At 38.4% G+C, this 16,015-nt stretch overlaps 1 protein-coding gene across 5 annotated transcripts in view; it reads left to right on the top strand.

Annotated features, from left to right (window-relative positions):
• The window catches only part of GRM1 (glutamate metabotropic receptor 1), a 190,876-nt gene that overhangs the window by 32,273 nt on the left and 142,588 nt on the right, over positions 1 to 16,015 (top strand). For all 5 annotated transcript variants that reach the window (XM_042016768.1, XM_042016770.1, XM_042016772.1 and 2 more), the window contains exon 2: positions 3,586 to 3,835. In XM_042016768.1, coding sequence (XP_041872702.1) covers positions 3,586 to 3,835 — 250 coding nt within the window. The remainder of the gene's footprint in view (positions 1 to 3,585; positions 3,836 to 16,015) is intronic.

Below are 16,015 nucleotides of genomic sequence, written 5' to 3' on the forward strand. Positions count from 1 at the left end.
TAAGCACCTCATTGCTGAGCCGCTTCTGCTCCATTTCATAAATGAAAAACTCTTGATAAAGAGAATGGGGAAAAATTTGCAAAACAGCTGTAATAATAAAAAAAATAAATAAATAAACCTTTTAGATGGAGCTCATGGGTTCTGCTCCCCACACTACTAGTGTGTTAATACAAGCAAGTAGTGCTAATTTCAATATAGCTGTGGCACAAATATAATACTGACTGGCTCACAGGGGCAATTTATGAGGCTGAATGTTTGTTAGTTTCTTCTTTTGTATGTCTTCTGTTGATCAAGATAACATCCTTGATTTTTACTACAGCATCTTCATGTTTTTGTTAAGATATTTAACGTATGGAATGCAGAGTGAGAATAATTGCCACTATATATAACCCTCAGCAGCATATTTAGATATGCAGATCCCTGTCAGAAATGGCCTTATCTGGAATTTTTGCAGTGGTGTAGCAAAGCTTCCTTTGGAACTGAGAGAAAAGTATTATGAAAATCCTCTTGGTAAAATTGCAGTCATGATAGGTTTAGAATTTACTTTTATACTGCTGTACAGACTACACAGATAAAAGGAAAATATCTGTTTTTTTGAATAGATAGTTGAAGAGACCTTAAAAAAAGTTAAAAAACCACAAGGTATTGCGGGGCTCAAAGTATTTTACTGGCTCACCTACTTTTGGGTAGAGGTCAGAAAGAAAATCACAATAATAATTATTTTGCCTTTCACAGCTGATCCTGGTGGCAAAAGGCAGTTTCAGATAAGATTAGATATTTTATTTAATGGCTCTTTCAAAGGAAGAAAAGGTCCTAGCCTGGGGCCCTGGCGTAACTCTTCACTGACTACAATCATGCAGAGATTTCTTTCATTACATGTTTCCCCTCTCAGTTGTTGTCTGTGTGTGGATTGAAATGGATGTACCCACCAAGCTGGTACAGATGGCTATGTTCTTGGCTCTTGCACAGACTTAACTGGTGTTTTCTATTCCATATATGCCCTTACATTGTACATACCCCAGTATCTGAGTGCATTGAACGATCTATGTAACATATCTCACATGTTCTTTTTCTCCCTGATCGTTTTCCCTGGAGGGGAAGGATGTGCAGCATGTAGTTGTGCTCTGGGAGCATGGCAAACAGGTATTAAGAGAACCTCCTGGGTCACCAAGTCTCATCTCTGGCTGTTGCAGAAACCTACTTTATATAACGCTCTTGTGAGCTGAGAAAGCTCCAGTCAAACTTCAGACTTCTTTGTGCTGCTACTGGAGAGCTGTTATGCTACTTTCGTATAAGGATTGGAAATCTTTCATTTTGAGCTGCAGATTTTCTGCCTTGTTTTTTGCCTATTCCATCTTGTGTCCTTGTTGATCTTGATCTTAATTAGCTTTTTTCCTTCTAGACTCTCTATCACACTTACTGAATTTATAGACACCAATCTTTCTCTTAGCATATGTTTTGGTAGGCTGTTGTACTGTTAGTACGGGTTTGACTGTGTTTGAGATAATTGTTATTTCATCAAAATTAAAGCTGAGAAAAATCATTCCAAATGGATTTAATTTTTCATTTCTTGCAGCCATTTACTTGAAGTACAGCAGAATTAGTGCTGTACTGATGTATGACAAAATCCTTCCTTAAAATTTGGGTAAGAAACCCAATATGTTTTTTAATGTCCATTGCCTAAATATCTAATAGGATTCAGTTTAGTCTCCTGTCCCTCCTTAGGTAAGACTTTAAGAATAATCCTACTGGTTTAAAAGAAGTCTGTGTTGAACAAAGTTCCACATGAAATTGGGAAATATATCCTTCCAAAGCACTAAGTGCTTCTAATGGCAAGTCAGTAATGAGGTTGTCCTGCCTCAGTCTGGGACCTGAGGCAAGCAATCAAAGCAGTATGGCTCAAACTGTACTGCTTTGGAATAAGGCTCTTGGTGACTGCAGGTCCTGGCCTATAAATACCTGGAAATGCCTCCATCTGTGTCATTCTCTGCATATGACAAGGCCACAGTGTTTACCCAAGTACAGGGTTGTGGGATGGGGCTGCAGTGCTGAGCCTACAGGGTGGGCTTCTTGGTGGCAAGTTCCCACCAGGCACAGTTCTTCCTCTCTTCTCTCCTCCCCACAGCCACACAGGACTGCTGCTCCAGAGTATGTCAGGCTCTCAGAAAAAAAAGCAGAATTGACCTAATTGCTGAATATGATGTTGAGTCACAGGCTAGAAAAGAGGCCATTCTGCTGCGCTTCAAATCTATGAGAAACTAGGGCAGTTCAGTGCAAAGGGCTGGGGAATTTCAGTTTTGTGTTTGACACTGGACTTGTCAGGTTTGTCTGCAACTTAGTATGACAGTGACTGTCATAGTGTGTCTGCATAGTGTTGATCTGTGGCAAATGATCCATGTTTCTGGAAAAATGCACTTCATTCTACTGGATTTGCACAGAGTGCCTAAACTGTCTCTTGCTGCATTTTCTTTCTGATGGCTAACTTTTGAGGAGTTTAAATTTTTTTTTCTGTGAAGAAATTTAGGCTGATTCAGAAGTCTTCCTCTTTGCAATTTGCTGTTTCAAACTGTTGCTGGAAACAGGGAACAGGACGTCTTCAGTCACCCCTTGCTTGAAAAGGTCTGGGTCTAGAAGTGATCAGCATATCTGATTTTAGTCCCTCATTAAATTGGGGAAACATCATTGATATGGATAGCATCAAATTAATGATTCTTGTTTTGAACCATTTCTTGCTACTGTTAATAGATACAGGTTTTTTTTAATCCATCTGTTCCTCTTGTGTGATGGGTGTTCATAAGTTCTGTGCTCATGTCAGGCATAAAATATTCAAAGAAAACTTGGGGTTTCACCTGTCTCCATAGCAGAAGGCAGTTTGAGTTTTGTAAAACTGTTGTTTTGGCTTGCATAATGTATAAACAGAAGCAAATTTGAGAATCAGTTTCTATAGTTTGGACCATACAGTTCAAATATTTCTGTCTTGGAAAGGGTTACTTCTGAAGTTCTTTCAGAAAGGAAGTCTCCTATTCTAAGAGAGACATCATCAATCCTAAATTTTAGCTGTCATGAACACTGCTTAGTCAAATTAGTATAAGTGATTTTGAAAATGTTACCAGATCAGTGTGTTTTAAATTTACATCCATCTTTCATTCACTTTTGTGGACATGGGCTGCATGTGATACAGACAGCTTGGAATTAAATCCCCTTTTCTCTTTCCAATGGCTGTTTTCCTAAAGTAGCTCAACTGCGGTTTTTGCCATAGAAATGTTGGTAAAACTTCATTCTTGCTGTCTGATCTGTCCCCTTTTCTTCCTATCCAACCCTTGTACAATATGCCCTTTACTATCCATTGTTAAGTCAATGTAAGAAAAGAAACTTGCAGTCTCCAGTTCTGTTAAGACCTACTGATACTTGGATATCCTTTTGCTCCACTGAACTCTGAGCATGTTCACTTTGATGGATCTCCTTTGCTCTTCCTTCTGCTAATGTGCTGATGCTACTTGACTTTGTGGGGAGAAATCTATCACTTTGCCATCACCATCCAACTGGTTAAATGCATGATACAATTTTTTTTTTTTTTTTTAACAGGAAATTATGGGGAAAGTGGAATGGAAGCCTTCAAAGAGCTGGCTGCCCAAGAAGGTCTCTGCATTGCTCACTCTGACAAGATCTACAGCAATGCTGGGGAAAAGAGCTTTGATCGCCTGCTCCGCAAGCTGCGAGAAAGGTTACCCAAGGCTAGAGTGGTGGTTTGCTTCTGCGAGGGAATGACAGTGAGGGGAATCCTCATTGCCATGAGGCGCCTGGGAGTGCTTGGGGAGTTCCTGTTAATTGGAAGGTAAGGCTCTGAGTGTGATTTCTCTGCCTTTCCTCTCCCTCTCACCCTGTAGGTAGGCCTTTGATTTCAGAGCTGTGCAGTTCAGGCTACCGGTAATTTCCAGTTACTCATCTAAGGACCGAAAAGAAGTGGCAAGATGGTAGAGCAGACTCTCAGGAAGGAGATATGAAGATGTATGCCAACTCGATCAATGGTGATAGCTTTTGCTGAAGTAAATGTTAATTACTATTTTATGAGAGTATATAACATTACTGTTTTTGTGCTTTTGCCCACTTTAGAGGGACGTTTCATGGGCAGATTTTTAGACTTGAGTAGGGAGTGAAGAATTCTAGTTTCAGCATGTGATCTGTGACATGTGACAGAGTTTCATGTGTTTAACTAAAGATGGCCCCTCATAATTTGAAACCCCAAATAACCAAGTGTTTTTGATTACTGGAACTTTTTTCCAGTGTTATGATTACAACCTGGCATTCTCAGTTGTACACTGTATTTTACTGTGATCTTTGCTGTTGAAAGCTGGGGCACTGATATAATGCAAGTTGGCTTGTTTTTAAAGCATCAAACTTGCTGATGGCTAAATGAGTATGTACGTATGTTTTTGTATCACCAGAGTAACAGTGCAGATGTGTGTTGGATAGAAAAAGGCTGTTTTTATCAAAATGAGAATGGTTGTTTTGTTCTACTAGAGTTTATCTTCGTAGGTATTCACTGATATATGTTCATTTTAGTTCTACCACATGCTTTATCCACCTTTCCCTTTTTGTGATAATTCTTATTTTGAGGCTTCTTTGACTTTCACCTTGATTTCTGCAATGTCTTTGTCCATTTTTCTGTCTTTATGGACCTTGCTCAGATGATGAGGATGGATATTTTCTGTCTTCTCTGTTAGACTGATGTCTGCTTTAATCCTTCTATTTACTCCCTTTCTTATTTGTAATCTTAACATTCCCTGAAGGAATGTTTAAATTAATTCCTTCAAGGCCTTTGACCGTTGTTTCCATGCCTACTTAGCTTCTGTTGTCACCTGATCTTATCAGACTTCTTTTTGTCCCATTCTTTCCCTAAAGTCTTTGTGCCTGACATTGTTGTGACTGGGATCCTCTCCTTTTGGTCTGTGCTATGGTATTGTCTTCCCCTGACTATATTGCTCCTCAAAACCCACAGTTAGGATTTCTACAAGTCAGACAGCTAATCTGGCCTAAGGAATAGACTGAAAGCAATCAGTCACTCTCATTATTTTTTTGTTGCAGTCTTTGTTTGTAATCTATTTGAAGCTGAGGTTGTATCTCTAGAAGGTTGTGAAGATAAGACATAGCACATTTGGGGAACCATCAGCACTAAAATGAAATAAAGAGTAAGGCTGTATTGAAAATGGTATGTTCTAGATCATGCACCTTGCGGTTCACACGCATCATTTAGTTTGCATCAATTGAAATGAATAGTGGAAGGATTCAGGAATGACATGTTTTAAGTATGGGTTTTCAGTGAGTAGAAGGAACTGAATATAATAAAATTAGTCTCAGTGACATCATCCCATGTGTTTTAGTAAAGCTTTAGGCAATGCTATGCTTTCTTCATGTATTGTCACTGTAGCAGTGTTTCATTGTACACTGATTTTGGTGCTCCCTCTTGATGCTGTCCATACAGAGAACCAAAGAAATTAACCCTGCTACATTAAGCCACAAACCTCAGTTTCCTATTAGACCACATACTCCATCCCCTACTCCTTGGATGTGTGGAACATTTCAGCTTAAAATTGATTTCAAGCCCTTACCAAACATTACACTAGTCCATGAAGTTCACTTGTTTGTCTTAGAATTTGTCCAACAGTGTAGTTCTGAGCTTTTTGGCAGAAATGCTCACCTATTAAATGCTAATAATGGAATTTCTTTGGAAATCACTATATATTTTTCAGGCAGATTTTTACATACCCTTCCTTCATGCTGGTAATTGAGTATGGGATACTCCTTTTTAGGGCTGAGTGGGTTCTGTCAATTGTAAAACAGGCTGCTTATTGCTTTGCATAGTCTGGATTGTGCACAACAGCTGGTTGAAATAAAAAGTATTATAGGGCTTGCATATATTCTTTTATGCTTGCAGAACTAAAAGAAAAGACATTTTCTTTGAATTGTCCTAATTAAGTGATTTTAAAAAATGGCAAATTTAGCAAACTTGTGAATAAGTAAGTTGCAGTGGAACTGCAGAGCTATGAATTTGGTCATCTATCTACAAACAGGAACCAAGGCACACATTAACGTTACTTTGATGTGCTATTTAGTCTTTTTTATTCAAGTACCCAGCTAAGCAAAAAGCTAAGAGCCTTTTAAGAACATTCTTTTAATTGAGGGAAGTGGGAGTGAATGTGAAATCAAGATTTTTTTTTTTTTTGCAATAATGAGCTAAACAAAGCCTTTAGTTTTCCCACCGATTTATTATCAGCCACATGTTATCAACCTCATTCTCTGCTCTGACTCACTGTAAAGCGGAAGCCTTTGCAAAGGAACACCTGGCTAAATAGTTCTCTTTTTGCTACATCCCCAGTATTGCTTTTATCAAATCAGACAGGAACAGCTTAGCTTAACTAAATTCATGCTATCAGAAAGAGAGCTGGGAACTAAATTTGACTTCTGTTTAATCCGAAATTCAGTCTCCTTTACTACTGGGAGACTGTTATCTTAGTGAGAAGGGAATTCCTCTTTCTGAATCTGGAGAGAAGCTGGAATTAAGACAGTACAATAGATGAGGTTACAATCCTGCCCGAGGCAGAATGGCAGATACTCTGAAATCTATAGTGTTGAAACGTAGTGGAGAATCAGTGAGAAAATTTCTTAAACTATGAAATTATGATGATAAATCTTAAAAGGGACTGATAATGAAAGGGAAAAAAGGCAAAACTTGATCACGGCTTTTTGTATAAAAAGAAATACTAGAATAGAATTGGAGTAAGCAAAGGCAAAAATTATGCTAAAACTTTAACTGTACTCTTAAGGGAGTTCAGGTGATAGCTCTTTTAGCAGATATTAGTTTCAATGTGAAAAGATTATGTAGGAAGATGCTCAACCTCATGTGTCTAATCATGTTTATGCAGGCCACTGGGTTTTATATTACTTAATAAGCATCAATTAGATTTTGTGAGAATCTTGCAAGATGGATGAATCTCTTATATATCCCCTGAGAGAATGCATCAAGAAAAGGCATGTAATTTGACTTTTCAGCATCTGTATGGGTAATGCAACACAGATTAAAAACAAATGAAATAACTGATTTTAAGAGATACTCTGAGGTCATTGGAGAAGAGAAATTTTTAGATAAATAGTTGGAAATCAAAATGCTCTTTCCCAATTTGTTCTCTTAAACTCCTACACTTAATGGTTTGTGTGAAAGTATGAGGAACTTTATGAAGCAAGGGATATACTAGGGGATGGAGCACATGCTGTTTTTCAGCACAGCCCTTTGTAACAGACTAGGTAATGCTTCACTTCTGTAGGTTTTCTGATGCTTTATAGCCTCCATTAATGCTGCTATATGGGCTGTTGTAGAACTGTAAATTTTAAGTGTCAGTACAGTGATCTCTCCTGAAAGTTTGAATGCTTGGCAGTGAAGGTATGGTCGGATTCTCTGCTGTCAACCCAGGACATTACAGAGCACAAGTCCGTTCTTTCTATGTATATAATAAAACTCATTTAGCATAGGATGACAGAGCTTTCAGGATGTATACTGTGGTGAAAATTTTTCTGACTGCCCTCCCTCCAGAAGCCAATATTAGTAATGGTTTTTGGCATTTAAATTCACACTTTCTAAAATATTGACAAGGCATTATCACTGTAAGCTGTTTGGTCCTGTTCCGACGTGGCTGGATAGGTGGAACGTGATTGCATCCAAGTGCAAGAGTGAACAACTTGTTGGCAAGTTGACAGAGAAATGCAACCTGGTTTGGTCAATCCCTGGGCAGCACAGTTTGTGGGAGGATTTTGGCAGGTGACTAGGGCAGTTATCACCTTCCAAAGCCTGGGATTTTATGGCGGAACAGACATGTAATCCCATTGAATTGGTACAGCACTTGGCAGAAGAGTGCTTTGCCTACCCCAATCAGACCCATCAGTTCCTTAGCACTGAGACTACTGATCCTTTTTCAGCTCCATCACAGCAGAGGAAGGAGGGCCTCTGCACTTCAGACCGCCATGCCTAAGGCAGGGACCCAAACTATCGCTATGTCAGGCACTGCGCCTTCTGTGCCATAGTGTTGAGGTGCTGCGATCTTCCAAAAGTGTCTCCTTAGCGAAGCCACTCGGCAGGACCACCTCACGCTCACACACATGTGCACGCACAAACGCACTGATAGCTTCAGCAATATGGGTTGACAGCAAAGAGGGAGGAAGGGTCTCCATGTAGAGCTCCACGGATGAGGGTCCAGGTTTAAGTACAGGAGCAGGGCAAGCATCAGAGACCAATGATCTGAGGGCATGGGGCGGTACACAGGTGGAACTAGGGAATGGGAGCCAATGGGGAAGCTCTGGGGGAGTGGCAAGGGACAAGGGCCAATAGGGGGAACCTGGAGTGAAGAACTTTCTAGGGCATGGAACATACAAGGTAGCAAGGGGGGAGCCCTACACTAAGGTGTGGTGGAGGGGCCACAGGCCAACCAGGAAAGTGAAACTGGGGTACATTAACATAGCAGAACAATGCATGCCAGGGAAAGCCTTTTCTGTTCACCCCAACCTGGGGAGGATCCCTGATACCAGGGCCTGTCTCACCACTGGACTTTCTTTGTCCCTTGTACCACTGGCTCACCGGCCACCACACCAAATCGTACAATAAAAATTATAATTATATCCCAGTTGGCAGAAAGTAGTAGCAGAAATTCACAGGTCCATAACATCATTTAGTGAGGGAGGAAGAAGAATCTGGTCAAGGAAGCTGGTCTTTCAGCAAGGAAGCAGGAGAAGGAAGTGACAGAAGTTTCTCACTATTTGAATCTGTCTTAATTGGCAATAAATTGTTTTAGTTTGCCCCAAGTTGAGTCTGTTGCCTGTAATGGTATCTGTTAAGCAACCTCCCCTTATGTTAACTCGTGAGATTTTTTTCTCCCTATTTTCTACCTTTGTCCTGTTCAGAGTTGTAGCTGGCAGGTGGCTGGGTGAGCATTTGGCTGCTGACCAAGGCTACAGATGACATAGTTTACACTGCCAAAAGCATGGTGTTATGTATTTCTCTTTTATTCAGCTCTGACATCACAAATGGCATAAATAAGAGTATCACAAATACCACCTCACATATGTGGCTAACAAGACTGCCCGCCTCTTGCTCCCTGGTGAGTCCCTGGTGCCAGTGGCTCATGCATTTCTTACAAAATGACAGAATATTGTACTGTTGATGGGAAGTTCTTCATAAAGGAGATGACCATTAGAGGATATGGCAGTTCTTTTAAGTTTGACTAGCTGAAAGAAAGATGCTGTACTCTGCTCTCCTATGCACAATGTCTTCATTTGTCTGCCCCATATTTATATGGCTGCCCCATATTTACAAAAAAATCAATGACAAATATCCACATTCTTCCAAAAGAGCTGAAATGTATTGCAGGGCCAATGTGTTTAATTCCATTGAGAAAAAAATAGCTATTTTTAGCTACTTAAGAGATTACAAAGAAATCAGTAAGAACCAACAATATGTTGTCAATGGGGGAAAAAACACTGCCTTGTGCTAGCACAGATTATCTAGGATAGGTTTGGGCCTTATAAAACTGACAAAAATAGTAGATATGGCACAGTGTTGCTCATGATACTGTTTTATCCCAGCTTTCTATGAATGGGAATGTGTTAAGAAAACTGGTAGTAATCCAGCACTGCTAAATGTATATGATTGAACCCAAATTCATATTCCATGTGCTGTTTTTTGAGAGGGCAGTCTGAGTGGTAAAACTCAGTGGTTCAAAGGTATAAAGTAAAGATGACAACATTATTGGCATGCTGAAAATAAAAAGAAAAATAGTAGTTTAAGATCCAAAAGTTTACTTTCCATGCATTTTACTGCAGAAAGAGAACCATTTTTTCTTTCTGGTACCTCCATGACCAAAGATGTTTAGAATGACTACTTTTAATATTTCTGTTGTTTTTGACACTCCAAGTTAGTGGAAGACTGTGTTTAAATAAGTGTTTAGATGTAATCAGAGGTTTAGCTGGGTTTGGATTCAAATTCCTGGATTAAAGTTGAGGTAGATTCTGTGAAATGCTGAAATAATTCATTATAATTTTTCAAATGCTTTCAGAGTCTAACTGAAGTTGACATTTAAGCAAAGTATTATCAATTAAGATAGTCCCACCTGCCAACATCAGACCATTTCTTGAACATTATCAAGGTGTGTAATAGGATCCACTGCTAACTTTAAAGTGTGAAACCTCAGAACCTCAGGAAATTTTATACCTTATTCATGGTTCAGTTTTTAGTTGTAGTCTATCACCTGTTTACTGTGACAGGAATTTATAATCTGTGTGGATGAAAACAGAATTATATGATGCAAGAACACTGAGCAAGCATATTTTGTTCACCTGCTAACCTACAATAACATCAATCCACGTAAAAATGTGATTGCATATTAAGTGCCAATTAAACAGCAATATATTTGAGCAGAACTGCATTTTGAGCAATGTTCACTTTTGCAGAGACGAGAAAATACAAGAAGGGTACGTATTTTTTATGTTAAATGGGGTTTATGTATTACAGTGGGCAATTTTTTAAATATGGGGGTGTTCTTTTGTCTTTTCACTTGCTGCTATGTGATACGAGTTAAACTAAGTTTTGTATGTAATCAAACCTCTTTCATATGAGCATCCAGAATTAGTTTTAAAAACATGTATTAACCCTTAGCTTTCTGTGTATGCACTCAGTGCTTTAAATGAGGATGAAATTTACAGAGGTTGTAGGTGAGATACTGGTGCTTTTGTAAATATTACTCAGTTTTTTAAAAAGCTGCCTTTTTGGGGGGGTTTGGGTTTTTTTTTTGGTTTTTTGTAGCTCGAAATGAGAATTTCTGCTTAATGCAATAAAAACAGGTACAGAATAGTAAATTTCAGCCCAGGTATCTCTGTGCTATTCCTAGTTCTTCACAGAAGACTCTAACACACAATTTTCAGTATGATGCTTACTAAAGTGAATCCACTTCAGAGGGAAGAGATCACATCACCAACAAGTGTGAGACTGTTCTATCAAGTCCATGTACATTCCTGCCCACACTTCCAAGAGAGGTCCCATACTGACAGACATAAAATACTAGGTCTCCAATAGCTTGAAGACATAGGAAAAAGCCCAAACTATTCATCACTATCTTTCTGTGTTGGCTTTTCCTTATGATCTTTACAATTCTCTGTCTTCAGGTTCCAATGTATCCAAAGACTTCTTGAAAGAATGTTTGTAGGGATTTAAGGTTGTAGGCAGATGTGAAATGGTGTGTTTAAACTGTACTTGAATGCTTGCAGACTACCTGTGGTAAGAAATAGAATATAATGTTTAGATTAAAAGTGGCTTTTGTTCTTGGACAAGGGTCGTACATCACTCTGGGGTCTATACAGAAGCTTGGAAGAAAAAGCAATATCCAGGCTATTGTTCAGAAGACTAGATGTCGCGTATTACAAAAAATAAATACGACATTTTACCAAAACCAGAATACATATATGAGACTAAAGTGGAAGCAGCATTGATTATTAAAATACAGATTTATAAATTAGGATGTTTTAATAAAGTAAATGCTTACTCAATTTTTTAAAGTGATATGAAAGCTCAGTGGTTTAACAAACAGGATGTGAAAACATGTTTTAAAGCAATATACACTTTTTAATGGTAGCCATTAGTGTACCTTTTTCATAAGCAAGAGGAGGTAATGGACTAGTGTTTCTGAACGTGTAGTGCAATTGATTATCAATTATCACTTGCTTAAGTCACTGGAATAGGAGAGGGAACAAATGCATACAACTAGTGTCTTAAAAGCATTACAAAATGTGATGCTTGAACTTTATGGTGGTAAAACTTGTGGGGAAAAAACCCTCACATTTCTAGATTTCTTAAAATCTTCTGGATTCTAAGGCAGTTTATGCTCCTTACATAGCAAGGAAAGCTGAGTTCAGTTGAAATTTGAAAACACTTGGTTCAGTGTTTTCAAATTGTCTTGGCATGGGCTCTGCAGGAAGAATTATCTAAGCTAGTAATGTCCATGTGAATTCAAGGAAGGACCAACCTGGACAGAAATAATTTACCTTTAAGTTTTTTGCAAAGTTTTCCAACACTGTAAATGTGCAAAAGTTCGAGATCTGCTTGTTGTCTATGAACATTATAACATGGATGTTAGATAATTGAGTTATTAAGTAGTGCTGTGTGTTGTTAATGGATTATTTATTAGGCAGGATATGTTTTATCATGCCCCTGTAGAAACAAGGTGCTGGATGGCTGCTGCTCGCCTGGAAGATGATGCTGTACTTTTATGTGAATGAATCATATTGAATGATGTTATTTCAAGGGTCTTTGCATAATTTATGTAGTGCCAGGCTTTTTTCAGGCGTGTCTCTGTGAGGCTGGGATTCTTTATAAAGGGTTAAGAACCAAAGCAATGTTTATGTTTGTCTCACAACAGTTAAAATAAGACCCTAATACTCTGACCTTTCAAATTTCTGCAGTTTACTTCCGGTTCCTTTTAGTGCTCAAATAGAAATGAAACATAAAGAAGTTCTGGTTAAAACATGAACAAAACCCTCCCTCAAAATATAAAACTCTATCATTTTTTGTCAGGTTTATTTTCTTAATTCTAAGCAGCAAATTAATAACTTTTTTAAAGAGGAAAAACCAGAAATTGAAGAATAATCTTTCCTGGAATAATAATTATTATTATTATTCATTATTATTTAAGAGTAATTATTTTCATGTTTCCTGCCACATCTTGATATAAAAATAGATTTTCCTCTTGCAGTATTGGAATACATATCATCAACTGTTAGTAACAGTTCCAGTCTTTGGACCACTAGAAAAACATTGATAATAGGGTTAAGTTATTGACTGAAGTTAATGTAATTGTCTGAGCTGTGCCCATACAAACAACACTTATTTTGACAGGGACAAGCACATCAAGGGGAAAATAATTTAAGTTGCAATTAAAGCACCTTTCTACTGCATCCTGGAAATGAGGGAATGAAAAGCTTTAGAGCTCCTGTGAATAATCAGTTGGCTGCACTTTCAGTGCAGAAACTTAGTGCTTGTTTAAACCTTTGGCTCATTGAGCAAAGAAGGTAGGATGCTGTGGAGAAAGGCCATGTATTTTCATATACTGCCTGATTTTCATTAATTTTTTTCTTTCTTTTTGCAAATGCCTTCAATCTAATGGCCTTTGCTGGAGAACCCTGGTACATTTCCAGGGCTAGAAAATGTGAAAAACTTTTAGCAGTCTGAGGAGCTGAATTCATCTGAAGGGAGGCTAGCCCTGAAGCATCTGTATGAACATGTACATGCTGTAATCTGGCAGCCAAATACATAATGTCTCAAAAGCAGAAATTAAACCGGACTAAACGCATTTGGCCCATGTTGGTAGATTATCAGTCTGTTGGTTTTCTGCTGAATTTTTCAGCCAAGAGAAATCCTTTCAATTTCTGAGGCATAGTAGTGCTTTAGGACCCAATGGTGTCAGGAACTTGTTTCACAAAGTCAAAGCTGGCTCTTTCTGTTTCACTATTGCCTCTTCAGCACCACTAGTCTGTTCTGGTGTAGGACTAAAAGACTGTGGAACTGGCAAGCTCTTGACCACATTTCGCGCCAGTCATTACTTACCTGCATCTTAGTTCAGTTAGTTGTACCTCAGAGAGGGAGAATCAAAAGAAGAATTTTGTTTCAAAGCCTTGCAAATTCACTGCTGCCTGATAAGTGACCTGGCACTTATTTTAACTGACTTTAAACCATATGCATTATTCACTATGAGCTATTTGTGGGTAAGCTTTGATACCTAGGGCTCACACAGTTATTTTCCATGCTGGTGATTTGGCTGTATTCATTCATTCTGTGGGGAGTCAGTTTTAAGGTTTTTTTCCTCCTGGCCCTCTTTGAGGTTGTACTGGAAGGATGCAATGCAAGTCAGAGCTAGAAAGAAAAATATACTACTGGTGTTTAGCTTAATAGAAATGGAGTGAGTTATTTTTTTCTGCTTTGCAGAATAAAACTAAATGCTTTGGTTTCATTTCTAAGAAGAGGCTTAAAATCATCTCTTGCATGTCAACATGAGGATCAGGAAAACTGCATAATAGGTCAGATTTAAGCAATTCTGTATGCAGAAATAAGAATGAGAATGTGACTCCAGTTGTGGTTTCTGCTTATTTCTCACAGCAGGTTGAAACATTGTGAGTTGCCATTTATAATCTATACCTTTTCTCTACTCTTCCTTTAGTGTATCTCTGAATATATACTTTTAGCTGCTTCCTTTTTGTTATATATTACTTGCATTCTTCAGTTCCTTACATACTACATTTTGTTCCTTGTATCGTCACCCATCCTATCTCGGTCTTTCTGCCCCATTTACCTGAGTCTGGGCTTTCTTGAACTCTTCAGCACTTGCTATTTTTTTTGTAGTAAAAAGTCTGCAGTGCAGGTGTAATTTCCTTTCTGTTAAGTCATGAAGGGTTTTAGCATTTCCTTAATCAGAAATGGAGATAAGCAAAACTTGCTGTTGAAAATCTTACTCATGTGAAGGAGATGCTTGAGGAACAGGTTATTTCATGACTCTTCTGCATCATCCTTTTGCTTCTTTTGTGTTAGGCAGATGAACACCTTACACCTAAAGCCATAATTAAGTAAACCTACCAATTTAGGCATGATGTATCCTCTTTTTGTTTGTGGATGTGCAACAAGCAGTCAAAGAAAAAAGGCCCTCCCCATCAAAAGTAGCTATGCAGCTGTGTAATACTGGTCCTTTTGTTGTTTTCAACTGTTCTTGATTGGACTTTGCATTATTGTTGCCCTTGAAAAAATACAGGATGGAGTATTTTTTATCATATTAACCACTGTTGCCTTACAGACCTGAAATACTGTAAAGGTAATCTGGTCTCACATGCTATCCCCAGTATTTTAAAACTAAGTTCTGAGAAGAGGCAATGGTATAAGGGAGAAAAACTAGGCCAGTGTTCTGACTTTGGAGGTTGGCAGTTGAGCACTTTCAGATTTGCAAACTGAGTACCTGTGAGGACTCACTAAGAGGTAGCATAATGTAGCAAACAAACTAAATGCCATAGTCTATTGAAAGTACCACTGCTAAGGCCAGCGCCCAGACTGATTTCCAGTGGAACACCTAGAGTACAAAACTAGGTGTTGATCTGCATGCATCTCAAAGGAATTTGTCTCAGCAGGGTGATTACACTGTATGTTGAAAGAACCTTGAATGGCAGTCGGGAGTTTTGAAGCATTTACAACACACTCTCCACTGTCTCTAAGTTTAGTAAAAATGGAGGATGATAGAGAACAGTGTTTCTCGAGAGGTCTATGTCCAAGTATGACTGATTTCTTTTATCTGTTTGCCATTATGTTTATGGGAAAACCTCTTAGATGGGAAGACTTAAGTAATTGCACAACCAGCTATTCCAGCAGGGTAAAAATTGCAGTTGTAGAGAGATGTAGGCAGAATTAAGAAGGAGAAAAGATAAAAGGCTAAGAAAGGAGAAGAGGTAGTGCTAAAATGCAAAAAAGAAAAACATCCATTATAGGAAAGCAAATAGAATGTGGAAGTGGGAGAGGATGAGTTTTAAGAGTCTGTATGTAAGATAGAGGTGGAGAGTGATAGAGTTTTGGTTACAGGTAATGATTATGTTTTTCAGGTCTAGACTAAGGTATGTTTTGATACATGAAAAAGCAGAACTGTGACTCCAAACTGAAAAAGTGGTGGACTGCTAGCCCATCACGCTTCCATACAAGAATGCTTTTTTTGAACTAAACCTTTCCAGTAAAATATCAAGGTCTGAATTCTGTTTTCATGCTGCTGTGAATCATGAGTGACATTCTGGACAACAGTGCTCTTAAAACAAGTGTGAAATAAGAATGTCTTTCTGATATGAAGTGCTTACCTGTAAAAAAGAGAAATAGTATGTTCTAGGATCATGTTGGTCAGTGGTGAACATCCAGCGCCTGTGATTCAAATAAAGATCTTTTACTTCCACTTCCCCC

Source organism: Corvus kubaryi, unplaced genomic scaffold (genome assembly GCF_017639235.1).
Source record: "Corvus kubaryi isolate FWS band 111438036 unplaced genomic scaffold, C.kubaryi_AGA036_p1.0 split3-73, whole genome shotgun sequence".
NCBI classification, from domain to species: Eukaryota; Metazoa; Chordata; class Aves; order Passeriformes; family Corvidae; genus Corvus; species Corvus kubaryi.